The 26,014-nt window shown below is 53.1% G+C and overlaps 2 protein-coding genes across 4 annotated transcripts in view; one reads left to right on the plus strand and one right to left on the minus strand.

Moving 5' to 3' along the window:
• Window positions 1-789: 789 nt before the first annotated feature.
• On the plus strand, window positions 790-15,953 carry Fam118a (family with sequence similarity 118, member A). 3 transcript variants are annotated; one of them, XM_013025786.1, is made up of 9 exons: window positions 790-910; window positions 8,378-8,432; window positions 9,123-9,375; window positions 9,891-10,112; window positions 11,603-11,731; window positions 12,377-12,662; window positions 13,690-13,722; window positions 15,296-15,379; window positions 15,800-15,953. In XM_013025786.1, the coding sequence occupies exons 1-9, from the start codon at window positions 874-876 to the stop codon at window positions 15,817-15,819; spliced, it is 1,119 nt and encodes a 372-aa protein (XP_012881240.1). In that variant the 5' UTR covers window positions 790-873; the 3' UTR covers window positions 15,820-15,953. The 3 variants fall into 3 exon arrangements, with proteins under 3 accessions (XP_012881240.1, XP_012881241.1, XP_012881238.1); XM_013025787.1 differs by lacking the exon at window positions 790-910 and adding an exon at window positions 6,858-6,878; XM_013025784.1 differs by lacking the exon at window positions 790-910 and adding an exon at window positions 7,830-8,201.
• Window positions 15,954-18,704: 2,751 nt separating this feature from the next.
• Window positions 18,705-26,014, minus strand: part of Smc1b (structural maintenance of chromosomes 1B) — a 51,169-nt gene continuing 43,859 nt past the window's right edge. The window contains exons 22-25 of the mRNA XM_013025713.1: window positions 25,446-25,597; window positions 22,692-22,761; window positions 20,090-20,200; window positions 18,705-18,830 (exon numbers count right to left, since the gene is read on the minus strand). Of these exons, the coding sequence (XP_012881167.1) occupies window positions 18,705-18,830; window positions 20,090-20,200; window positions 22,692-22,761; window positions 25,446-25,597 (459 nt within the window). The remainder of the gene's footprint in view (window positions 18,831-20,089; window positions 20,201-22,691; window positions 22,762-25,445; window positions 25,598-26,014) is intronic.

Here is a 26,014-nt window from a genome sequence, read left to right on the forward strand (position 1 = left end):
GGCCCCCGCTCGGGCCCACAGCTGTGTTAGCGGCGACCCAGGCAGAGCCGCCCCGCACGGGTCGCCGGAGGACTGGGAGCACCGGGCCCTGGGTCCGGCCCCGCCGTGCGGAGCACCGGGCCCTGGCTCCGGCCCTTTGTATTTGAGCGTGGCCCGGCCTGGCGCCTGGGCGCTGCCCCTCGGCTCTGCCGCTCTCCCCACGCCTCCACCTTTAGCCTTGGGGTTGATGGAGAGGAGGGCCTCACAGACTTGTCTGCCCGGGCTTGCTCCAGCTGCGCCGCGCTCCCCCGCAGCCAGGTTCCGGGGGTGAGCCACCGACCGGTGCTGGTGTGTGATGCCTCCCCGGGCTCGGGCAGATGAGAGCCGAGGGCTGGCGCCCGGGCGGCCGCCTGGCAGGAGGCTCCTTGAAGGTGGAGATTTGTGGGTAAAAGGTGCTCATGTGATCCTAATGCCGGGTTCAGTTCTGTAAACCTGAAGAACAGGTGTCATGGCTGTGGCTAGGAGGTCAGAAGGCGCCAAATTCAAATAATGACCATTATTTCCTCAGGCTGGTTTTTTTTTTTTTTTTTTTTTTGGGTCCGGCTGTGGGGCCTGAACTCAGCCTGGGCGCTGTCCCTCAGCTCTTCAGCTCAAGGCTACCACTCTGCCACTTGAACCACAGCACCACTTCCAGCTTTTTTTCTTTTTCTTTTTTGCTTATGTGGTGCTGGGGAATCGAACCCAGAGCCTCATGCATGCAAGGCAAGCACTCTACCACTGAGTCACCTTCCCAGCCCCTCCTCAGGCTGTTTTTATCTAGACTTTGTCCACTTGTAAGTCCCTTCTACCCTTTTCCCCAGGCGCTCGTGCTGGTCACCAAATCCACAGATGTGAATGAAAGAAGACATCCTTCACCCGGGGAAAAGGCCAGGTCAGGCTCCATAGGCAGCATGGGACAGGTCCAGTGCTTGGCTTTAGTTCTGGACCGCAGCCTCTGATTTCTGGGCTGGGTTGGGTAGAGCATTAGCCAAGCTGGAAGTCTTACAGGGTGCTAACTGCCTGGGCCTTGAATGCACCAGGGCTGGGTGGGGTCCTTGAGAAGGGGTGAGGAAGAGCTCTGGAGGGCTTCCTGATTCCAGGGGTGATCACTCGCGGGGAAGTGGAGAAGTTTGTCAAGGTGAGCAGGTGAAGGCAGACTGTGGCTGGGCAGAGCAGGGCTGTGGTATCTTGGTATGATGATGGGGGGGGTATGGAAGGGAAAGTGGGGAGAATCAGCCCCTTCCCCCCACAATGTCCTTGAGCCTTTCTTGAAATACTGCTGCTCAGTGGAGGTGGAAGACAGGAGGAGGAAATGGGTTCTCACTTGAGACCAGGATGGCCTGAGGACCGAGCGTGAGGTGTGGGTGGCTCAGAAGGGGGTGTGGTATCCCAGTGGGGTCTCTGAGTGGAGAAGTGGACACCCTGGGGGCTGGGAGGCCATGGAGGGCCCCCAGGGGCTGCCAGCTGGAAGCCGGAGGGTTCTGGCCCAGACAGGAAGGACGGCCCACGGGACCTCCACTTGGCCGGGGGTGCGAGGAGCCCAGGCCGGTCTCCTGATGCAGGAGAACTTTGGAAGGCTGTTACAGCGCTGTGTGGTGCCATCCAGGACGCCAGCCACACGTGGCTGCTGGGCCCCGTCACACTAGTGACGGGGACTGAGTGTCTCTGTTGTGCCTAGTGTGAATGAGTTGTTAGAAGTAAGAAGGCCCTACCTCCCCCCAGGAGGTGTACAGTAGCAGTCTTTTGTAAACTCTTTAGTTATATATATATATGTGTATATACGCTTATATATTTATTATATGTATAATTCATTTTTGTTTACTTTTAAAAATTGTATTACTGGTGTTTGAATCAGGAAGTCATGCTTCTTTGGCTGGTGCTCCTGCTTGAACCACGCCCCCAGCCCTCTTTGGCTGTAGTTTTTTAAGTAAGGTCTCCAGGGTTCTGCCCTAGGGCCAGTCTAGACCTTGATGCTCTTCCCTGTTTTATTGTCAAGGTGATTAGTGGGTGGTTACGATCCTCCCAGTTTCTGAATAGCTGAGATTGTTGCTGTGAACTGCTGTGCCTGGTCATTTGTTTCTTTCTTTTTTTAACCTTGGGAGGAAACAGACTTAGTGAGTTGCCTGGGACTAAATGGTGCAGCTGGTGCCCGGCACTGGCCGGGTGCTTTCTGCTGTGTCCTCTTCCTTCCCCTGCAGAACCTGAAGCAAAGTCTTCCTGTCACTAGAGTGAAGTGGCTGCATGGTTTCTAGTTGAGTTCACCTTCCTTATCTGTCCCCTGCTGAGGTGAACACCAGTAGCTGTGTGGTGAGCCAGCACACGGAACGGCTGTGTGCAGTGGGCTCTTGGCTGCATGCAGGCTTTCCTAATGGCCACATTTTTCTGGGGAGTGAGTGGCGAGTGATCGATGGGGTGAGGAGGCTGAACTCGTCCAGCCCAGGCTTTGCCTGTGCTGAGAGGAGGAAATGGGTGTCCCACACTTAAGTGTGGGGTCCCAGTGGGCCAAGCCGCTCCCAGGACAGCAAGTCTGGGCCTTGAGCCAGGACAGAGTTTATAGCTTGCCCCTACCTCTTTGGGAGATGTCTTTTAGAGTATTGGGTTTGCCTCAGATGAATGAGAGTCTTTTTTTTTTTTTTTTTTGTCGGTCGTGGGGCTTGAACTCTGGGCCTGGGTGCTGTCCTTCAGCTCAAGGCGAGCGCTCTACCACTTGAGCTACAGCGCCACTTCATTGGAGATAGGAGTCTCACGGTCTCTCCTGCCCGGGCTGGCTTTGAACCGCGATCCTCAGATCTCAGCCTCCTGAGTAGCTAGGATTACAGGCGTGAGCCACCAGCGCCCAGCTGAATGAGAGTCTTTGATACTGCCAAAGGTCTTCCAGCTCTAAGTTCTGTCAGAGGTTTACTCCCTTGCATCCCCTGTGGGTCCTTTTGGGCCGGGTGAATGCTGGGGAAGCATTTGGACCATTTTGCTATTGACAGGCAGCTGTCATTAGGTGACATGTGTGCCGTGTCACAACAGAGAATGCTTTAGTGAGAGGCCGCTTCCTGGTAAATAGCAAGCATATTTGTTTGCCATCCTGAGCCTCGCTGGTGTTAGAGCAGGTGTCAGACTGTATGTACTGTTGTCCTTGTCCGAGGGCCCAATGTCAGCCTTCCTTTTTCTGGAAGTAAAAGCAGTAGCCACTGCCTTGGCTTCTGAGGATTAAGCGAGAGAATGCATGTAAAGCCCTCAGTTTCACATCTTGAGTGCATCTGTGGCCTCAGCGTTTGTTACTAATGAGATTTGTAGTTTTCTTGCTTTTTTTTTTTTTTTTTTTTGCCAGTCTTGGGGCTTGAGCTCTAGGCCTGGGCACTGTTCCTCAGCTCCGTTTGCTTTAGCACTCTACCACTTGAGCTACAGTGCCACTTGCGGCTTTTTTTGGGTGATTTAATTGGGCTGGCTTTGAACTATGATCCTAAGATCTCAGCCTCCTGAGTAGCTAGGATGATGGGCGTGCGCCACTGGCGCCCAGCTGCCGTTTTCTTTTTCTTTTTTCTTATTTTGGTCCGGTCGTGGGGCCTGAACTCTGGGCCTGGGCGCTGTCCCTCAGCTCTTCAGCTCAAGGCTAGCGCTCTACCACTTGAGCCACAGCACCACTTCCGGCTTTTTCTTTTTTTGCTTATGTGGTGCTGAGGAATCGAACCCAGAGCCTGAGGCTTGCAAGGCAAGCGCTCTACCACTGAGCCACCTTCCCAGCCCCCCAGCTGCTTTTTTCTTGCTTAGGGCCCATGTGTGCACACAATTCTGCTGGGGCATTAATTTCCAGAAACTGGTGAGCACATTTGATTGTTACAAACTAGGCACCTTTTCTGTTGTAATTTATTTTAGCAGAATCAAAAGGGATCGGACAAGTAGCATGTCAGGTGAAGAAAGCAACTTAATCTTGACAGCTGGTGCTGGCTGAAATGACTTTTTCCTAGACCCGTGTTTAAGTTAACACAGTGTGGGGCTGCGCTGGGAAGCCTGTGGGACAGGGCCGTGGCTGCTGCGGCTGCTGAGGGTCAGGGAGGGGGTTAGTAGTTGATATTAGTTCTGGAGAGGGGCTTGCAGGCATTAACTAGTCCTGGCGGAGGCCTTAGGAGTGTTAACAATGACAACTAGTTCTAGAAGGTACCGTATTGCCGGCAACTAGTGAGGGAAAGGGCCTAACAGCTGAGAACTAGTCAAGGAGGGGTCTCAGTGGTAACTAGCTGTCCTGGGTACCTCTTCCATTGGTAAGGAGTCAGGGGGAAGGGGTTTGCTCTCGGATTATAAAAACAAGCTCAAGTCCCATAATGTATCATTTCGAGTTGGTCTGTTCGGTGAACACTTACTTGGTGCTGAGTGCTAAGGAAGCAGAGTGAGGAAATCTTAGTTACTGGCATAGCAACATTTTTTTTTGGTTAGTCAGGGGGCTTGAACTGAGGGCCTGGGCGCTGTCCATGAGCTCTTTTGCTCAAGGATACCACTGGAGCCATAGCTCCATATCCAGTTTTCTGGTGGTTCACTGGAGAGAAGAGTCTCATGGACTTTCCTGCCCGGACTGGCTTTGAACTGCGATCCTCATATCTCGGCCTCCTGAGTAGCTAGGATTTCAGGCGTGTGGTTTCAGAGCTACGCAGAGCATCTCGGCATGCCATTCACGTTGGGCATTGGATAAAAAGGGCAGGACTGCTTTCAAGGACCGGCGGGGCCTTGAGGTTTAGTTTTGTGTTGGGAAGTGCCGGTGGATCACGGTCGCTGCAATGACTCTGCCAGCTGCTGACGCCATGGAGACCCATCAGGGCACGTCTGTGGTGTGGAGGAGAGGAGTGTGAGATGGGAGCTGATGCCGGAGGCTGGAGGCTGGCTTGCCGGAGTCCCCGGAGCAGGCTGTGGAAATCCCCCAGTTGGATCTTGGTTTAAAAGCAAGGGGAGACTTGGGGTGCTATCCAGGTTATTGTGAATGTTGGCTCTGCTCTGTCACTGCGGGAAAGCAGGAAATGAGGTCACGTGGTGTTTAAAAAGAACCGTAGATGGCTAAATATGGGCTGTGGCGGCTGCGGCTGGGCTGCTGCTCTTCTGCGAGCCCCTGAGCGGAGCTTGAATGTCTCCAGCACTTCCCTGTCGGCCTTCTGAAGGCTAAGGGGCGTGGCTCCCCAGGAGCACGCCTGCCCAGTTCTGTTGTGAGCTGTCTCAGGAGTCTGCCCAGTCTTCCTGCCCTGCCAGCAGTGCACGCTCTGACCTGTAAGTGCGATGAGTGTAAATGTGTGTGTGTGTGCGCGTGCCCACGCTCACCTGCAGCCCCTTGAACTCATGGCCTGGTGCTGTCCTTTAGCTTTTTCACTCTACCACTTGAGCAACACCTCCTTCCAGCTTTTTGGTGGCTTATTGGAGATAACGGTCTTATGGACATTCCTACCTGGCCTGGCTTTGAACCATGGTCCCACCTCCCCTTCTCCTGAATAGCTAGGATTGCAGGCGTGAGCCGCCAGTGCCCGGCTTCTTGTGGGAACTTTGGAATCATTTGATTTTGGAGCTAGTACATGCAGTCCAGGAAAGTTTAATTTGTGTAAATAAGTGTGGCATTTAGCTTTTAGATGATCTATGCAGATACATGGAGAGCCAAAGCAGTTGACGAGAACAGAAAGAGCCGGGACTTGAAAGTCCTGAGCTCAGGTGGCAGCACAGGGCGCGTGGCCGAAGTCTGGGCTGTTGGATCTGTTGTGTGGACGAGGCAGGGGTTGGCCTCTTCTGAAGCCCTGGGTTTATGGCAGTGTGTGTGTGGTGGTGGGGGGGTTGTATCTTTGGAGAGGACAGCAGGGCTTGTCTTGCTCTTGCTCTGTCCTTCAGGGCATTACTGAGGGAAGGCAGCCAGGCAGCCTCGGCCCAGGATGCCCGGCAGGCTGGCAGGTCCAGGCTGTAGTTGGCAAGGCCGGCCGGTGGTTGGTGAAGTCGGGCCTGGAAGGCTCACGGCTGGGGACCCACAGTGGCTCCTGAGATGCAGCCGAGAGGCATGGCGGCATATGGTGGAACATTCCCAGCATTTGTTCTGGCTCAGAAAGTTTCTAGATAAAAAATCCAGAGTGGGCTAGACCTTGTCTGCTGGCCGTGGCTGTGGAGGGGCGGGAGATGACGTTGGGGTGACGGCGGCTCGCTCTGCCAGCCTTCCTCCTCGGGCGGGCTTCCTCCACCAGCCTCGGTTTCTCAGCACGGGGGTGGCCGCTGCCCTGCCCACAGACCCCTCAGAGCCTCTGGCGGCTGGCAGCCCTCCCATGAGAGGGTGGCCGCTGCTTTCAGGCTAGGGGGTCCCATTCAGCTCTCTAACCTAGTGAGTACGGCCTGTGGCCATAGCCCAGACAGCGGAGTGTGCCGGTCAGCCAGGGCGGTTAGACAGCGGAGTGTGCCGGTCAGCCAGGGCGGTTAGGATGGCGCAGGCCCGAGCCAGCGTCCTGCTGCCACCCGCAGGGACGCATGGGGGGGCCTGCGTGCTGACAGGTCTGCCATGCTCCAAGTAGTTTTGTTTTTCTTAAGAAAGAGCCTCTAGCCGGGCACTGGTGGCTCACGCCTGTAATCCTAGCTACTCAGGAGGCTGAGATCTGAGGATCGCGGTTCAAAGCCAGCCCGGGCAGGAGAGACCGTGAGACTCCTATCTCCAATAAACCACCAGAAAACCAGAAGTGGCGCTGTAGCTCAAGTGGTAGAGCGCTCGCCTTGAGCTGAAGAGCTGAGGGACAGCGCCCAGGCCCAGAGTTCAAGCCCCATGACTGACCAAAAAAAAAAAAAAAAAGAAAGAGCCTCTAGCCCAGGCTGGCCTCGCACTCAGGACCCCCTTCCCAGCCTCCTGAGTGCTGCGATTACAGGTGTGCTTCTGCTGTTCAAAGTGCTTTAACGTCTTAAAATACTGTGTGTACTGTTGCCGCTTGTCCTGCGCCAGGGACATGGGTAAAAGATCTGTGCTAGAGTTCAGCCGTGAGTGCAGCCTTGCACGTCGAGTTACGAATCGTTTTAGTAACAGAAGGGGCTGACTGCTGCATAGTAGCACGTGGGACCCTGTGCACTAGGCCCTAGTTACTTACTTACTATGTCGGTCCTGGGCCTGGGCGCTGGCCCTCAGCTCTTCAGCTCAAGGCCAGCGCTCTACCACTGAGCCACCTTCCCAGCCCTACATTAGGTTTTAAATGATATAAAATTTTGGGGCTGGGAAGGAGGCTTAGTGGTAGAGTGCTTGCCTTGCATGCCTGAGGCCCTGGGTTCGATTCCCCAGCACCACATAAGCAAAAAGAAAAAAGCTGGAAGTGGCGCAGTCGCTCAAGTGGTAGAGCGCTGGCCTTGAGCTGAAGAGCTGAGGGACAGAGCCCAGGCCCAGAGTTCAGGCCCCACGACTGGACCCCCCCCCCCAAAAAAAAAGAATTTAAGTAAAAATTCTAGAGGGACTGTGAAGAAAACACTGCTCAGCAGAGGTAGGCTATAGGCTATGTAAACTTGGCTTTTTGGAAGCTTCTCATTTGCAGTAAGTGGTAGGTGTAGAGTTCGAGGTGGACTGGTGGGTTTGGCACGGACTGTGGAGATGCTTGGCCTGGCCGAACACTTGCTCTCTGAGACATGAGATTGGATTCCAGCTGGCAGCTGGGTCTGGCCCTTGCACGGGTGCTGTGGGTGCTGAGAGGTAGCAGGCCTCCTCAGCCCCTGCTTGTGCCTCAGGGAGCCCCCTTCCTTGGAGCTCTGGCTGGGTGCTGGCTTTCCCTTGCGTGGCTCTTGCTCTCCCTCCCTCCCTCCCTCCCTCCCTCCTGTGCTGTTGGTGTCTGTGTTTGTGGGCACTTCTCTGAGTGGTGTGTTGAGAGCCATTCCCAGAATGTGCCAGGTGCTGTAGCCAAGGCCGAGGACCATGGTTTGAAGCCAGCCTGGGCAAAAAGTTCTTGGGATCTCATCTCAATAAGTAAGCCGGGTGACGGTGGGCGTCTGTGGTTCCAGGTATGTGTGAAGCCCTAGGTGGAGGGTCTTGATGTGAGGCCAGCTTCAGACCCAGTCTGAAAAATAACCAAAGTGAAAAAGGGCTAAAGGCATGGCCACCTGCGTGAAGCCTGAGGCCCCGAGTTCAAACCCAGTACCTCAAAAAAGGAAAGGAAGGAAAAGGACTTTGTGGAATGCTGTGGACACTGGAGCACCCGGCCGCAGCCGCACGAGTGAGCAGCGAGGGTGCGCTCACGTGCGCTCAGGTGACGCGCGCGCCGCCGCTGGTGTCCTTCAGGTGTTGTAAAGTTCCTGGGCGCACAGGGCCTTTGTGGCTCTTCCTTCGGGGCCCCGATAACAAGCGTACCCGAGCAATGGAGCTGCTTCTGACCATGCTTCTCTTCTTCAGATTCACAGATGGATTCGCTGGAGAAGACGACACACAGAAGCGAGCAGAAGTCAAGGTAGCAGCGCGTGGGCTCAGGAGGGTGCTGGCAGCGCAGTCGCGCCTGGGCTCAGGAGGGTGCTGGCAGCGCGTGGCTCAGTCCTGCATGGGCTCAGGAGGGTGCTGGCAGCGCGTGGCTCAGTCCTGCGTGGGCTCAGGAGGGTGCTGGCAGCGCGTGGCTCAGTCGTGCGTGGGCTCAGGAGGGTGCTGGCAGCGTGTGGCTCAGTCCTGCGTGGGCTCAGGAGGGTGCTGGCAGCACGTGGCTCAGTCCTGCGTGGGCTCAGGAGGGTGCTGGCTGCCAGGGTGCCTCGGGGGAGGCCGCAGGACGGCCGCTCACAGTGCTCCGCCGCAGCGCAGGCTTGGCCCTTCCGGAAAGCCGCGTGTGTGCGGTGACTGTCCTTGTCCCGTGTGCACGCAGGAACGGCGGGCTGGCGGCTGTGGGCCCGGCTTGGCTCGGGTGGGCAGGATTGGCAGTGGCAGGAACGCCGCGCTGCCAGGAACGCGCATCCCAGTTTGTGCTAGCAGCTGCCGGCAGCCTCGGGTGTGAGAGGGCTGTGTGCACGCATGTGTGGCCCTGGGGCCGCACGGGGGGCGAGGAGCGGCCTTCAGAGGACCTGGGTGGGCATGCGGGCAAACGCCCCCGAGGACAGTGCCCCAAGGGCACACCCGGCCCCAGCGAGCACTGTCCTCCGCCTCTGCCTGCACACAGAAAGTTCTTGAAAAGCCTCATCCGGAAGCAGCCCCAGGAGCTGCTCCTGGTCATCGGGACGGGCGTCAGCGCCGCTGTGGCCCCCGGCATCCCCGCGCTCTGCTCCTGGAGGAGCTGCATCGAGGCCGTCATCGAGGCCGCCGAGCAGCTGGAGGTGCTGCACCCTGGGGACGTGGCTGAGTTCCGCCGGAAGGTGATGAAGGACCGGGACCTGCTGGTCGTGGCCCACGACCTCATCCGGAAGATGTCGCCTGTGAGTGGCACACCGTGGCTTCTGGTTCGGGCCTGGCTGGGGCGGGGGGGGGGGGGGGGCGTGGCTGGGCGGGGCTGGGCTGGGCTGGGCTGAGCTGAGCTGAGCTGGGCAGGCTGGGCAGGCTGTGGACTCCTCAGCCGGGCCGCCGGGCGCAGTCCGTGCCTCCCCAGCTGGGTCTTGGTAAATGCAGCTGGCTCTGAAGAGCTGAGGGACAGCGCCCAGGCCCAGAGTTCAAGCCCCGCGACCGGCAAAAACAATGAGCTCTGTGGTCCATGGCTGCCCCTGCTGTTGGCTCTTGATCGTGGCGGTCTCCTGCCCCTGCTGGTTGGGTAGTTGTAGTAGAGGCGGGATGACCACAGGCGCCCCCGCCCCCAGCCTGGTAGATAGGAAGAGGGGCAAGCTCCCAGCCCCGAGGGCCCTCCTGGGTGCCGGCTTACTCACCCAGGGCGGTGCTCGGCGCAGCCCTGCTCAGCGGCCCCCGTGCTGGCGGGCACTGACTGGCGCTCTCTCCCCAGCGCACAGGGGACGCCAAGCCCAACTTCTTCCAAGACTGCCTGATGGAGGTGTTCGACAGCCTGGAGCAGCACATCCAGCAGCCCGCGGTGCTGCACTCCATCCTCAGCCTGATGGACAGGGGTACCATGGTGCTGACGACCAACTACGACAACCTGCTGGAGATCTTCGGGCAGCAGCAGAACAAGCCCATGGAGTCGCTGGACTTGAAGGACAAGTCAAAGGTAGAGCGGGGTGGTGGGCGCGCCCGACCTTCCATATGGGCCTGAGCCCACAGCACGAGGCTGGGTCACACTCAGGGCAAAACCGTGCTTGGTCCTATAAACCAAGCGCTGCTCTCGTCTTCCCGTCTGTCCTGGACATGGACTCCTGTAGTCCCCGTGGGATCGGTAGACATCAATAATCAGCACAGCCTCCCACTAGAGGCTCCCGCCTGTCACCCCAGCCACTCAGGAGGCTGAGATCTGAGGGTCACAGTTCAAAGCCAGCCTGGGCAGGAGAGTCCCTGAGACTCTTACCTCCAGTTAACAACCAGAAGACTGGAAGTGGCGCTGTGGCTCAAGGTGGTAGAGTGTTTGCCTTGAGAGAAAAAGCTCAGTGACAGTGCCCAGGCCCTGAGTTCAAGCCCTGTGACTGACAAACATAATAATAAATAATAAGGAAAAGCAAGGCGCCACAGTCTTGGTACCGGGTCTCACAGTGCAGCACAGGCTGGCCTCAAATTTGAGAACTTCCGGTCTTATCCTCCCAAGTGCTAGAACTACAGGCATGTACTACCATGTCTGGTTTTCCTTAAATCTGTAAACTGTTTTTCAGTGTGATGATGATTCTTTTTGTTGTACTAGACTAGCGCTTGATCTTAGAGTCTGGGCGCTGTCTGTGAGCTTTTTTTTTTTTTTGCTCAAGGCTAGTGGTCTACCACTTGAGCCACAGCTTTCTTCGGTAGTTTCTTCAGTAGTGTAGTGGAGATAAGAGGCTCACTGACTTTCCTGCCTGGGCTGACTTTGAACTGTATTCCTCAGATCTCAGTTTACTGTGTAGCTGGGATTACAGGCGTGAGCCACTGACGCCTGCGAGTGTGATTCTAAGACTAAGTTATGACTTTGACCTGCTTGTCAGCCTATTTTTACTGTCTTAATGCTGCAGAGAAAACTTGTATGCTTCTGTCTCTCATTAAGTTCCTGGAGAAGTGTAGGACCTAGATGTGAATATTCCAAGATACAGGATACATATTACCAGAGAATTAGCTATTGCACACCCAGCTGGCTTCGCGGGAAAGCCCACGTCTCATCTTTTGCTGCCAGCGGTGTTATTAAAGAAGTAAACTGTCCATTGCGCATTGGATGGGTGGCGATCTTACGCTGTATTTCCAAGGTGGAGCATAGTCTGGTTTTATTGGCTGCTTGTGTGTTTGTTCCCATGTGCGTTAGGCGCTGCTCCTGCCGCTGGGCAGCTTCTCCCAGTGGCTGTGTGGGGCGAGGCCCCTGCGCGCCGTGCGCCCTGCTCTGTGTGGAGCCATAGTGGTGGGAGTGTGACCGCTGCTGAGAGGAGCCCGCCGGCCGGCGCGGCTGCGGACGCAACAGCAGAGCCGCTGCCACGCTGCCCAGAGAGCGCCAGCCCCGACTTCCTCCCTCCAGGGCTGATGGAGGAACGGCGCATTTCCTCTCCCTGTGTGGAATAACCCGGCCGTTGCGCTCTTGGCTGCTCCTGACAGGTTCTCCAGTGGGCCAGAGGCCACATCAAGTATGGGGTTCTGCACATCCACGGCCTCTACACCGACCCCTGCGGCATGGTCCTGGATCCCTCGGGGTACAAAGACATCACTCAGGACCCGGAAGTCATGGTAGGGCTGCTTTGGTTTCATCCTTTGGGGAGCTCGTGGTTGCCGCTGCGTGGCTGCCGTGTGCGCTGGCACGGGGCCGCGTGTGTCAGAACCATGTCTGGTTTCCATGGTGCCGGGGAGTCCCAGGCCACAGCCCAGCCCTGCCTGCGCCCAGCGAGCGGCTGCTCCAGGAGAGAGCAGCGGCATCCTGCCCCGCTCCCGCCCCTCCTCGCCCCTCAGCCCCCTCCCCTCCGAGCCCCAGCCTTCCCCACTTAGCTGCTCTTCAGCCTGCCAGACTTGGCGATGCTTCCTGCTGCCCGGGCCGTGTGGGTCTCTGTCCTGGCACTGGCCGCAGCGTCTGAGTCTCGCTCTCCAGATGAGGGGCAGCTGCGTGTTCCCAGTGACCTGGCACAGGCTGGCCTTCACTATGCCGGCCCTTGGTCACGGTGCCTCTCCTCCGCTCTCCCCGACTCCCCAGGCCCCGTCCACCTGGCTTCCACAGGAACAAGAGCCCAGCTGGGGTCCACTGAGACTGGCGGTGGCTTCAGGGCACTGGGCTGCCCCAGGCCGCAGGCCGCCTGTGGGGGAACTGTCCTTCAGGGGCCTGGGAGGGGACAGGGCGCAACAGCCCCGCCTGCGACCTCGCATCTGCTCTCGGCTTCTCAGGAGGTCCTGCAGGACCTGTACCGCACCAAGTCCTTCCTCTTCGTGGGCTGCGGGGAGACGCTGCGTGACCAGATATTCCAGGCGCTCTTCCTCTACTCGGTGCCAAATAAGGTAGACCTGGAGCACTTCATGCTGGTGCTCAAGGAGCAGGAGGACCACTTCTTCAAGCACCAGGCCGACATGCTTTTGCACGGGATTAAAGTGGTGTCGTATGGGGACCATTTTGACCACTTCCCAGGATACGTGCAGGACCTGGCCGCCCAGCTCTGCAAACAGCGGAGTCCTGGTGAGGGCTTTGCTTCCCTTTCTACGAGCAGAACACACCATGATGTTCACCAATCTAGTTATTATCTTAAAAGTGTGTCTTCAGCTGGGTGCCAGTGGCTCACACCTGTAATCCTAGCTACTTAGGAGGCTGAGATCTGAGGATCACTGTTTGAAGCCAGCCCAGGCTTTAGAAAACCCCGAGACTCTTATCTCCAATAACTACTCAGAAAAAGCTGTAAGTGGCACTGTGGCTCAAATGGCAGAATGCTAGCCTAAGCACAAAAAGGCTTCGGAACAGCACCCAGGCCCCAGGGCTGTTAAAAAAAAAAAGCCTTCATAGGCTGGGCTTGGTGACTCAGGTCTATAATCCCAGCTACTAAGAGGTGGTTGTTGGGAGGATTGTGGTTGAAGCCAATCCAGGTTCAAAGTCCTTGGGACCTCATCTCAGTCAGTAGGTTATTGGTACACGCCTGTCTGTGATTCTATCCACTACCAAGCTGTAACTAGGAGGATTGCTTTCTGAGCCCGGCCCAAGACTACTGAAAAAGGAATAAAGCAAAATAGGGCTAAAGGTGTGACCCATGTGGGTGATTTCTTAGCAAGCACAGGCCAATTCAAACCCTAAAACCAGAAAGAAAAAAAAAAGAGAAAAAGCGTCTGTAATGTAAAAGCATACTATTGGGGTAAGTGGTTTGATAGTTGTACTTTATAACTGTACACCTAAGTGTTAGACGCATTGTTCATGTTTCTGGTTATCTTAACCAGAAAACACTGCCAGGCCTTTATTTACTTATTTTTTGGTCATGGAGCTTGAACTCTGGGCCTGGGCGCTGTCCCTCAGCTCTTCAGCTCAAGGCTAGCGCTCGACCACTTGAGCCACAGCGCCACTTCCGGTTTTCTGGTGGTTCATTGGAGATAAGAGTCTCATGGACTCTGCTGCCCGGGCTGGCTTCAAACCATGATCCTCAGATCTCAGCCTCCTGAGCAGCTAGGATGACAGGCGTGAGCCGCTGATGCCTGGCCCTCACTGCTGTTGTTTTTTCCAGATGCTGAGCGAGTGGACAGCACTACATTGCTAGGTGAGGCTGATCTGTTGTCTGTTTGATGGTTTTCCCTGCATCTTCTATTAACTTTATGTAGCTGTTTGTAAAATAGTGTGTATTAAACACTGCAGGAGACAGCACCAACAGATCCCTTGAGACGACCCCTGCACAGGGGAGGGGGAGCCCTCCCCTCCACGTCCGGCACTCATTTCTGTTCTAGAACCAAGATCTACGGGGAGTGGAGCAGGGCTCTGTGTCAGGCTCCCTGCAGGGTGCAGACAGCGAGGGCTGCTGTCCCTTAATTGGAAGGGTCCAGCTTTCATACAGACTTTTTTTTTTTAATACTGTTGTTGGGGCTTGAGCGTGGAGCCTTGGTGCTGTCCCAGAGCTTTTCTGCTCAGTAGAGCCACAGTTCTACAGCTGGCTTTTATTTTGCTGCTGTGAAGTTCAAGTCTAAAGTCAGAGATTTAAGGCAACTTTTAGCTGAGAGCCTTTATTTAAAAAATAAACTGTTCTTGACACAGTGGTGGAGAGGAGAGGAGCTGGGGAGCGGGCCTGGCCTCCGGGAGCCCTGTGCCCCGATGGCCGCAGCCCTGCGCGTTGCCCAGGGCTTCCTGACGCCCCAAACTTCCTGGGTTTCCATTGCTGGGTAGGCTGTGCCTTCACCCCGTGGGGAGCCGCCCTCGGGCGTCCTGAGCGCCCCACATTGCCTGCGCTCCCAGGCCTCGCTTCCTGGGCGCATGTGGATGCCGGCAGGTCAGCCCTTGAGGCGGGCAGCTCCTGACAAGCAGGGAGCCCAGAGCCTTCCTGTGGTTGCTGCGAAGGCCAGCCTGCCCGGCCGTCTTTCCCATTGAACAAAGCGGGGGTTGTCTTCCATGTGGTCCTGACTTTGTGGTCCTTTTCTGGTGAAATGGCAAGTTCTCCAATTCCTGGGTTACTTTCCATTATAAATGGGCCTAAACCAGCGGCCACACAGCTCGTGTTCCAGAGGAACTGGTGTCACCCTTTGGCTCAGCCTCCCGGAGGGTCTCAGGCCGGGGCCAGATCTGACGTTGTTGCTGAAATGTGCGGTGAGCGGCGTCTCGTGGAATCCCCATCGAGCCTGGCTGCCTCTGCCCTGGGCAGTCCTCAGTCTGCGCGTAGTTACCCAGCAAGCCCCGCTTCTCCTGGCTGCTTCTGCCCTGGGCAGTCCTCAGTCTGCGCGTAGTTACCCAGCAAGCCCCGCTTCTCCGGACTCTTGCAGAGGCCTGCAGACCGCTTCAAAGGCTTCTGAGCCACACCACGTCCAGCTCTCTGTGTTAGTCTGCTTTTCAGTACTGTGATAAAATACTGAGAAAAGCAACGTAAAGGAAGAAAGATGGATTCAGCTGGATCCTGGTTCTGTGTCAGTTCTCGGTCATGGGGGGCTAGTGGACTGTCCGGCGCCAAGGCCCCACACAAGTAGGTGGCAGAGGAATAGAGAGAGAACAGGAGAATGGCGCGGGCCGGGACGGCAGAGCCCTGCGCTGCTGCCCCAGCCGCTCCTGCTCCTCCTGCACCACCTGCTGCTCGGCCTGTCCAGCCTCCACACCATAACAGACGCGTCTGGTAATGAGTTTTCACCTTTCAGGTAACGCGTGTCAGGACTGTGCAAAGAGGAAGATGGGAAAGAATGGAATGGAAGTTTCAAAAAAACCCAGATCATCAGATACTGGTACTATGTAGTCTCAGATTTGTCTTGGTGGGGTGTTCCTGACTTAGCCGGCTGCTGGAGGACCCCCCCCCCCATTAGAATTTGAGCATGTCCTGGCAGAAAACACACTCGATGTGCGCACGAGCGTTGTGGGTCAGCTCAGGCCAGCCACAGGGTTGGGGACATGGCCTCACACCAAGGGCGGCCCAGCTGAGGGGTCTCCACACTCTGAGAAGGTGTGCACTGCTGCCGGCCGCCGCCACCATTCACTTCGGCCCTGGCAGCCTCTGCAGCGCCGATCCAGGCAGCGGTCACTGCCGCCTCAGGGGTGTGGGGGGGGAGGGGAGGAGGGGTGTGCGGCTGATGTTGAGCTCCTAAGAAACATTGTGATGCGGTTTCTCAGCATGTTTTCAGCTGAGCTTTGGTGTTTTGCTTCAACAGATGATGCTGGAGGGTCTTGAAATCTTTAAAGCCATGAAGAGCCTGCAACGTGAAGCCGCCTTCCGCAACCACAGTGCAGGAATTCCCGCCGCCGTGGCTCTCACCTTCACCCCAGCACTCACCGCGGGGCCCGCAGAGCTGCACGGTGCCTGATTGCCACGTCAGGCACACCGCGGGGACTGATGGTCAGCTACCTCAGGGACCAACTCAGCAGGAGGGGACGCACCTGTGGTCCCCATTGCTACCCCGTGTGCTCCCCCGTGCTGGGGTGGCGTTTCCCTTGTATAGGGAGAGAGTGAGGACTGGCTAAGCCAAGACAGAGCTGGACCTTTAACTACCTGTCAAAGTGTGAAGTCCGGGCAGTCAGAAGCCTTTTCAAAGTGGATTTGGTGTGCCAGGCCATAATGACTGACGGTGAGGGGGTACAAGTGGGGCACGAGACCAGATCTCACTACTGGGGTGGAGGGCCCGGTCTTTCTGTCCTCTTACAGCGCTGCCCTCCCCCCTGCGCTGGTGGCTCGCGTGGAGAGGTCTGCAGGGACCTGGCACACAGTCAACTTTTCCAGGGCTGAGCCGTGTGCAGCAGCCAGGTCGGGTGCTCTGTGCCTGGGGGCTGCTTCAATTGCAACAGTGGCATCCCGTGGCAGAGCCGTCTCTGGAAACAAGCCTTGCAGGTTGTAAGTTGTGGTTGCGGCCTTTGATGACATTTGCCAAGCCTGTGACATGCTCATAGCTGGAGGAAAGTTAAGAACAGGAACATAAGTTTGGGGCATACAGGGAATGGGAGAAGCCAGAGCTGTGTTGATCCTCCTGCTCCTACTACGCATGGAAAACAAATCTTTTTTGTCACTCCGGTTATAAATAAAATTTTAACGTTAACCTTGTGTGCTCAGATTTCTTTAGATATGGCAAGATTTTGAATAAGCCTTAGGGTTTAATGAGAATTTTTTAGTCAGAGTTGCCACCTACTTCTGAGATAAAGTACCACTTTAAAAAGCAAGCATTAATCCAGAGGCTCACACCTGTAATCCTAGCTACTTAGGAGACAGAGATTTGAAAATCAAGGCTCGAAGCCAGACCTAGCAGAAAAGTCCTAAGACTTATTTCCAGTTAATCAGTCAAGTGCCAGACTAGAGCTGTGGCTCATGTAATGGAGTCCATCAAAAATGTTGAGAGCAAAAGGCTGTGAGTTCGAGCCCCTGGTACTAGCACATGCATGTACACGCACAGCAAGCATGAATTACTTTGTATGTGTGTGAATACTGGGGTCTGGACTTGGGCCAAGAGCTCTTTAGCTTTCACTCAGGCTGCACGCCATCACTTGAGCCACAGCTCTACTTCCGTCTTTTAGTGGTTACGTGGAGGTAAATGTCTCAGGCTTCCCTGCTAGGCTAGCTTCGAACCACAGTCCTCTGATGGATGGATATTTGAATCTGAATGCTGTCCCAACAGTAACTGTGTAGCAGTTACTAGCACAGAAGGTGCCTAGAAATAGACAAGCTGGACACAAAACTGGGTGAGTAAATCAGCCCAGCAAAGAAAAGTTCCCAGTGTCCTGCTAAAGAATCTGTCGTGCTATGATGACTGACCTTTCCTGTTGTTTGTTTTGTTCTAATGGTCTGATAGTCCCATGAACACGAGGTCAGTGAAGTTAAGGCCAGATTGTAAGGTGGTTGCATTTTAAGTAGTTGCTAGAGGCATGAGAAGGTCCTTGCCAGGGTTACCTTCGTCCGTCCTTCAAGGTGGGTGCTAACCTGGCTCCGTGATCGTACCCCCCACCTCTCCGTTAGCTCCCTTGGTGGAGTATCATCTCGGGGTTTGTGTGGCTATTTTGAGGTGGGTGTGAATGATGCCCACAAACACACTGTCCTTTCCTACATGCATCAGGTCTGGCTGAGAAAGCCGCATTCTTTTTTTTAATTGTAAAGATACTATACAGAAGGTTACAGTTACATGAGCGAGGTAATGAGTACACTTCCTCTTGAACATTGTTACCCCTCCATTGTTTTCCCCCTACCATCCCCTCCCTCCCTACCTTCCCCGAGGTTCTTTTTTTTTTATTGTGATTAAGTGATTACATAGTTTCCAGAATTTCACAGTATTGTGGAATGATGCTCATTTAAAGTCACAAGTTCATTCTAACTTTCCTGGAGCAAATTGTCTACCAAAGTCTATAACATATAACGGTGTTCACATATACACCATACCTGTGATCAGCAGCGTGGGGATATTTAGTAGTGGTTCGACCAGATGAGTGGGAGTTCTTTGTTTCTTAAGTCCTGTTAGTTTTGTCGTATCACCTAACATTTTGGATTTAGCATCCACTTATCAGGGAGACCATGTACCATTTGTCTCTTTGCTCTTGGCTTACCTCGCTCAACATGATTCCTTCTAGCTCCATCCGTTAAAGCCGCATTCTTAATAGAAATGAGATCTGGAGACATCTGAAATCAAGCCAGCTATTTTTATTGATATTTTCAGTATTAACATAGTTCCTCTGAAACAGTTTCCCATAAAAAATAGTTTCAACTTACTAACCTTTACCCTATCTAAAAACCATGTCTTTCAACAGTTAAGCACTTTAATATTAGAGTGTGGGAGATGTGGATTTCATCAGCACCACAAAATCAAGCCTCAGCAAGAGGCATTTTCTTTCAAATACTTCAGTGTGCAAGGCAAGACCAGAGTGGAGATTGAGAAACTTCTGACAAACGTATCCAAAGTGGTACAGAACAGTGGCACAGGTGCAGCACTGTCTGTCACACAGCCTTCCCTGCGGCAAGCCCGGACACGCCTCACCACGGGCCACAGCTGTCTGGCTAGAATAGTGATGAAAGGTTCTGTTCATCTCCACACAGACCTGGGCTTGTAACTGGGTACTAAACACTGACGCCACCTCTGGTTCCTAACGGGAATGGGAGTCTCTGGACTCTTGAGCATCCTGCTGTTTTTTGCCTTCTTGGCCTGGAAGGTCACATGGATACCGAGAAAGATCCAGAGTCAGAACTCGGCTGAACATGCAGTCATTGTGCTAAAACAGAAAGAGAACAGTTTAAGGCTGGGAAGGTGGCTCAGTGGTAGAGTGTTTGCCTTGCATGCATGAGGCCCTGGGTTCAATTCCCTCAGCACCACATAAACAGAAAAAGCTGGAAGTGGTGCTGTGGCTCAAGTGGTAGGGCGCTTACCTTGACCTGAAGAGCTGAGGGACAGCGCCCAGGCCCAGAGTTGAGGCCCCACAACTGACAAATAAATAACATGACTAGTTTTAAAAAATGAAAACAGTTGCCATGTGCCGGTGGCTCGCGCCTGTAATCCCAGCTACTCAGGAGGCTGAGATCTGAGGATCTCGGTTCAAAGCCAGACCGGGCAGGACAATCCGTGAGACTTATCTTCAATAAACCAATAAAACCGGATGTGGCGCTGTGGCTCAAGCGATAGAGCACTGGCCTCGAGCTGAAGAGCGCAGGGACAGGGCCCAAGCCCAGAGTTCAAGCCCCACGACCGACCAAAACAAAAAACAAAAAAAAAAACAGCTTAAGTCCTCTGTAATTTAGGGCAAAGGATTAGTGCACACAAATAAGGCCTGAAATGAGTGAGTCTGGATTTTTGTTAATAAAAAGGACTCTCCTTTTACCTAAAAGGTCATGAAGAGATAGATGTTCCCTGTTTATACCAGGATTTTTCTTTTAAAGGAAAGTTGATTTAAAAGTATGGAACACGTCGGGAATTTGTGTGTCCTCCTTGTGCAGGGGCCAGGCCAATCTTCTCTGTATTGTTCCAATGTTAGTGTATGTGCTGGGAAGCGAGCACTGCACCAGGATTTTTTAATCTGGTATGAGAACTTCTACCCCATGTAGCCTATTTCTGGATGGTCCTCTAACAGCAATGTAAGTTAAATTTGATCTTAGCTTCAAGGAACATTCAGGAAGTAGGGCCTGAGCCTGAAAACCCAATGTCTGGAAAGCTGCTCTACCTTGGCAGCTCAGGTAGCTTAAAAAGGTGTTGCATATTCTAAAAGCTACTGTGCCACCTGGAGCTTCTGTGGTTTTTCCTGCTTATAATGCATTTGTTTTGCCTAAGACATTAGAAACATCAGATACCCATATTAAGTTTGTTCTGTATAAGTTAATGTATTATTTTATAAAAGTCAGGGTGCTGTAGAGTTAATTTGTCCTTAAAACACATCTTAAACATTTTTCAACTGCAGAAACCCAGCAGTACCGGCAGCTCAGGATGGCAGGTACAGGGCATGCTGGGATGGATGGATGCCTAAGGGGTCTGTGTGCGTACCTCAGGATAGATGCCAATGAGAGCGTCAGCTTTGGAATAGAACTCTTCTTTCAGGGAGATGATGATCATCTGAAACTGTTCTTGAGTCTGCTCTTTGATGTAACTTGACACCTGAGAGGAAATGAGCACAGGTCACCAGCAAGCCAAGGGCTCAGTTGGGCTCTGGAGGCAGCTGGGGGAAAAGTATGGTCTGTAAGTAAACACTACTTCTACTTGAGCGCTCATTTTAGGCAAGAACATTTAACACTCGCTCTTCTGGCCATTTAGTAAACCCATGAACTTCTAAAATAAGAGGTCAGTCAAAATAAAACTACCATGCAAACATTTTATGAGGGTGAAGAAGGGCTTCTGCTTCCTCCTGAGCCTGAAGGTGGAGGACATGGCAACCGTATAGATATCAAGATACAAGGCGTGCTTTTTTTTTTTTTTTGTCGGTTTGGGGCTTGAACTCTGGGCTTGTGTGTTGTCCCCGTGCTCTTCAGCTCAAGGCCAGTGCTCTACCGCTTGAGCCACAGCGCCACTTCCGGTCTTCTAGTGGTTTATTGGAGATAAGAGTCTCACTGACTTTCCTGTCTGGGATGGCTTTGAACCGCAATCCTCAGGTCTAAGCCCCCTGAGTAGCTAGGATGACAGGTGTGAGACACCAGCGCCCGGCTTAAGGCGTGAAGTTTTGAAGCAGGAAAGGCAGCTTCAGGGGAGAAATGAGTCACCAGATTTCCTGAGGAGAGATGGTTCCAGGCAATCAGGCTGGAGTCCCGTCAGCTGCCTGCATCCATCAGGCATTTGAGGCAGAAAGGTGGGGAGTGGGCCACCACTCTGCATTTGAGGCAGAAAGGTGGGGAGTGGGCCACCACTGCAGTGAGCGGCGAGGGAAGAGGAGAGCTACTCTGGAAGAATAGTGCTCTGCTCCAGACACATCACGACTTTCCTCTTCTCCACAGGTCTCTGGCAGACTGTGGGTAGCGCTAGGACCTTCTTGATCTCCTGTCATGCTGGGAAGTGGGTCCTGGGAGGGGCTGAGGTGCCATCTCAGGCTGTAGCTACTACGTGCATTTGATGTGAGACTCACCGGACTTAGTGATCTGGGAGAGTAGCTCCAGAGGCGTGCTCGCTGGGCAGCACCCATTAACCAAGCGCTCAAGATCAGGTTATAAACCAGGTTGCCAATTTGTTTAAGTTCTGAGAAATGTACCTCAGCAAAAACAGCAGCCATAAGACAGAATCCAGTCATCTCTGGAAGAAGATGGGTCTGGAATGGAACCCAGCTCAAAGGGGGGAAGCTCTTCAGGCTGGAACTCTCCCCTAGCCAGGAGAAGGGCTGCCCAGGGTGTGCGCCACCCTGTGGTCAGGTGTTATGGCTGACACTCATGTCCACGAATCACTCGTCAAGAGCTGAGGAGCGGGTGGGCTGTGTGGATCTGTGTCCTGGCCTTCAATGCTGATACAACTCTCTAAGGTAAGCAGTGCCCATGCCTGGCATAACTAATACAATAATAAGAGTTAAAGGTGACCTTGGTTCTGCCTTTGTCTCGAATAATGAAGACAGGCTTATGCACAGCACAGTGAATGGATGATAAAACCAGGCCATAGAACTTTGAACTCTTAGGGCTGGGAAGGTGGCTCAGTGGTAGAGCACTTGCCTTGCACGCATGAGGCCCTGGGTTTGATGCCTCAGCACCACATAAGCAGAAAAAAAAAGCCGGAAGTGGTGCTGTGGCTCAGGTGGTAGAGTGCTAGCCTTGAGCTGAAGAGCTGAGGGACAGCGCCCAGGCCCAGAGTTCAGGCCCCACGACCGGACCCAAAAAAAAAAAAAAAAAGAACTTTGAACTCTTAATTCCTTTGGAGCTTATTTGGAGAGGTTATCCTTGGACTTTAATAACTTATTTGGCCCATGGAACCACATAAACTGAAGGAAACAACTAAAACATCTTCTTTTTAGATACTTATACTTTTAAAGGTACTGATTGTGTGTGTGTGTGTGTGTGTGTGTGTGCTCGTGCATGTGTACACACATGCATACACCAATCCTGGGATTTGAACTCGAGTTTAGGTGCCATCCTTGAGCTTTTTTGCTCAAGGCTAGGGCTTTACCACTTGAGCCACACTTCCACTTCTCGATTTTGGTGGTTAATTGGAAATTAAAGCATCTCATGAACTTTCCTGCCCAGACTGGCTTTGAACCAAGATCCTCAGATCTCAGACTCCCAAAGAACTAAGATTACAGGTATGAGCCAGCCACTGGCACCTGGCCAAAGGTACTGATTTTAGGGGCTGGGAAGGTGGCTCAGTGGTAGAGCGCTTGCCTTGCATGCATGAGGCCCTGGGTTCGATTCCTCAGCACCACATAAGCAAAAAGAAAAAAGCCGGAAGTGGTGCTGTGGCTCAAGTGGTAGAGTGCTGGCCTTGAGCTGAAGAGCGGAGGGACAGCGCCCAGGCCCAGAGTTCAGGCCCCATGACTGGAAAAAAAAAAAGGTACTGATTTTAATGAGCTATTAGTGGTGTGCCTATGACCCCATATAGTTGGGGTAAACTACTTTTTGACCAGGACATGAACCTAGACGTTAAGTCACGTTACTGAAAATTAAAGTGGAGAAAAACTCACTTTGCCAATGTTAGTATTGTCCAGGGCTGCATCCACTTCATCTAGAACAAAGAATGGGGCAGGCCGGTAACTAGAAAAAAATTAGAATCAAGTTAGCAATGTTCTTGTTTTACACAATACTTGTCATTGTCAGGAAGACGAGCAATAGAATAAGACATCTTTTTGGGACGTGGAGCTGTGGCTTACGTGGTAGAGTGTCAACCCTGAGGGAAAAAGCTAAGCAAGAGTGCAAGGCCCGGAGAGTTCAAGCCCAGGCCTGGCACCGAGACACACAGACAGACACGCTTTGGAAAGCTGCTTCGGTAACTGCTTACCTCTCTGCTGCTAAATCCTGGACTCCTTCCTAGTCCACAGCGGCGCCCAGCCCCACGAGCCAGGGCTGGCCTTCCCTGGCCTGCACCTCTGCTCTGTTACTTGGAGGAAACCTGCTTAGTCTCAACCTTCTGAGTCTCTTCTGCCAACTTTTCATCGAACTTTCAAATGCCAATATCTCGGGGCTCAAAGCCTCCTCCCTGCATCTAACTAGCTGCCTTGGTAAGGATGTAGTTCAGTGGGAGAGTGAGAGCCAAGCATGTACCATCCCCAGCCTGCAAAAGGAAAGAAAACCAGCCCTTTTATTTTTAGGGAGAATGTGGCATGGTGCTGCCCGCATGTAACCCCAGGCTTGGCTCTGAGCTCTTGTCTCACACCCTGCCCGCCTCACTGCTTCTGTCAGTCGTGCCAAACGCCTGCCAGTGTCCTACTGCTTTCCCAGCGATTGCTCACCTGCCTGCACTGCACCTGCACCTGCAGAATCCTCGGCTGCTCCCCTCCCCAGCCCTCTTCTTGTCATTCTAGTGTTGGGGCCATGCATGGGCTCATCCCCAGGTCTTCCAGTCCTACTCCCTGTCTGCCAGAGACCACGGTGGCCGCCCTCACCGCATTACAATGGCCTCCCAAACCACCTCACCAGGCTCTCCAGGCCTTTGTACTTGCTGTCCTCAGATCTAGAACATTCTTCCCTTAGCTGTCCACATGATTTGCTCCTTTAATTACTTCATTTCTTTGCTTAAATGTCACCTTCACAACAGACTTCCATGTTGACTTTTTTTTTTTTTGGCCAGGGCTTGAACTCAGGGCCTGGGCACAGTCTCTGAGCTGCTCTTGCTCAAGGCTAGCACTCTACCATTTTGAGCCATAGCTCCACTTCTAGCTTCTGGATAGTTAATGTGAGCTAAGAGCTCACAGACTTTCTTGCCTGGACTGGCTTTGAGCCACAATACTCAGATCTCGGTCTCCTGAAGCTAGGAGTACAAGCTTGAGTCACTGGCGCCCAGCTCCCCCACCCCGAGGCTCTGAAGCGCAAGGCTAGCACCACTTGAGCCACAGCGCTACTTCTGGATTTTGTTTATGTGGTACTGAGGAATCGAAACCAGGGCTTCATGCATGCTAGGTAAGCACTCTACCGCTAAGTCACATTCCCAGCCTCCTCCACCTTTCTTAAATGCTGGTCCTGGGCTTGAACTCAGGGCTCATGTTATCACTTGTGTTTCTTGTTCACAGCTAGCCTCTACTACTTGAAGCATGTCTTCGGTCTGGCATCTTGCTGGTAATTTAGAGACAGAAGTTTTTTGGACTTTTGTGCCTGGGCTGGCTTTGAACCATGATCCTTAGATATCAACCTGTCACAGCACTGGTCCTCAGGAACTCTCTGTTGCATACAGGCCTGGACTGCCACCTAGTGGCAGTCTTATTCTACGATGATCCTGGGTTCAGAGACCACCAGCTCTCTTGAGCCTCCTTACTCTGAAGTTCCTCTGTCTGTCTGTCTGTCCTGTGGTCAGTAGAGTCCCACTGCCAACCCCCAAGTTCTGATGTTCCTGCTGCGGGATGATGGTGACAGACGCCACTCAACTAAAAAACCTGTCACCACTGTCACTGGAAATGAGGTTAAGTACACTTTTTTCTTTTTAAAAGAAATACTTAAAACAGGCACTAGTGGCTCACACTGTAATCCTGGCTACTCAGGAGGCTGAGATCTGAGGATTGCAGTTTTAAGCCCCAGACAGAAAAGTCCCTGTGAGACAGTTAACTCCAATTAACCACTCAAAACTGGAAGTGGAGCCTGTGGCTCAAAGTGGTAGAGCTCTAGCCTTGTGCAAAAGAGCTAAGGGACATTGCCCAGGCCCTGAGTTGGAGACCCACAACCAGCATATATACAAAAAAAAAACCTTTGCATTTGGTATTCTTTAGTGAATAGAAGATCTCCAAATATGAACGAGGAAAATAATACACAGTTGACTTCCTGGTTTTGTTCTTTGTGGCCATCCTGATGTCCTTTCTGGACAGCTCAAGCATTTCTTTGCGGGCTGGCCTGTAGCTCAGTGGTAGAATGCTTGCCTAGCATATATGAAGCTCTGGGTTCAATCCCTGGGACAAAAAAACCAAATATTTCTTCTTTTTGATTTTCTAGAAAGCATGAAAGTTCCAAGTTATTGCTTAAAAACATTTGTTGACGTCTGAACTTTCTGATTTGCTGTCTAAATTGCTATAGGTATAAAACAATTTGATGAGACCAGTTTGATATACACTTTCTATTGTCTGCAGACATAACCCCTGGTTCTCTGCCCTGGCATAAGGCCAGTCCCTGGTTTAGAGACAGTCCCCTGTGTAAACTGGTTCCCGGTGTAACATCAGTCGCTGGTAGAGAGCTGGTCCCTGACATAACTCTGGTCCCCAATATAAAGCAGGTCTCTGGGCTAGCGCTGGTCTTACCTGTGCACAGCGAACAGGAGAGCCAGAGCTGCCACGCACTTTTCCCCGCCTGACAAGTTGTCCATCGGCATAAACCGTTTTCCTGGAGCCACACAGTTGTAGCTGACTCCCTCCAGGTACGGCTCTTCAGGATTCTCTGGGCTAAGAAATGCCTGGAACACAAATGACTTATTTAGCCATTATCAGAAAACTAGCTAACTAGTTAACTGATTGCAACTGCAGGGAGAACATAAATCACAAATATTTGTTGATAAGGATTTCCTCAGTTTTGATGGAAAAATACCAGTACTTGTGAATAATGTACTTGGTCTATAGGCTTACTCACAGGCTAGGGCTGGGGCAGGGAGAGAAAGCATTCTGGCATGCTCACGATTTTGGCCTTTGTGCCAGGCTGCCGGCAAGATCTGAACCATGCCTTTACAACACAGTTGTGGGATCACTGTCTGCTCACCAGACATTTATGCAACACTTTCCTGGGCCACACACAGAGAGACCCTATTTCAGGGAGTTAGGGGCATACTTTAGTCTTACTTGACTGAACATAAGCTAAGTTTTAGAACTTAGTTCTA

The sequence above is a fragment of the Dipodomys ordii genome, unplaced genomic scaffold, assembly GCF_000151885.1.
Source record: "Dipodomys ordii isolate 6190 unplaced genomic scaffold, Dord_2.0 Scaffold87, whole genome shotgun sequence".
Classification (NCBI taxonomy): domain Eukaryota; kingdom Metazoa; phylum Chordata; class Mammalia; order Rodentia; family Heteromyidae; genus Dipodomys; species Dipodomys ordii.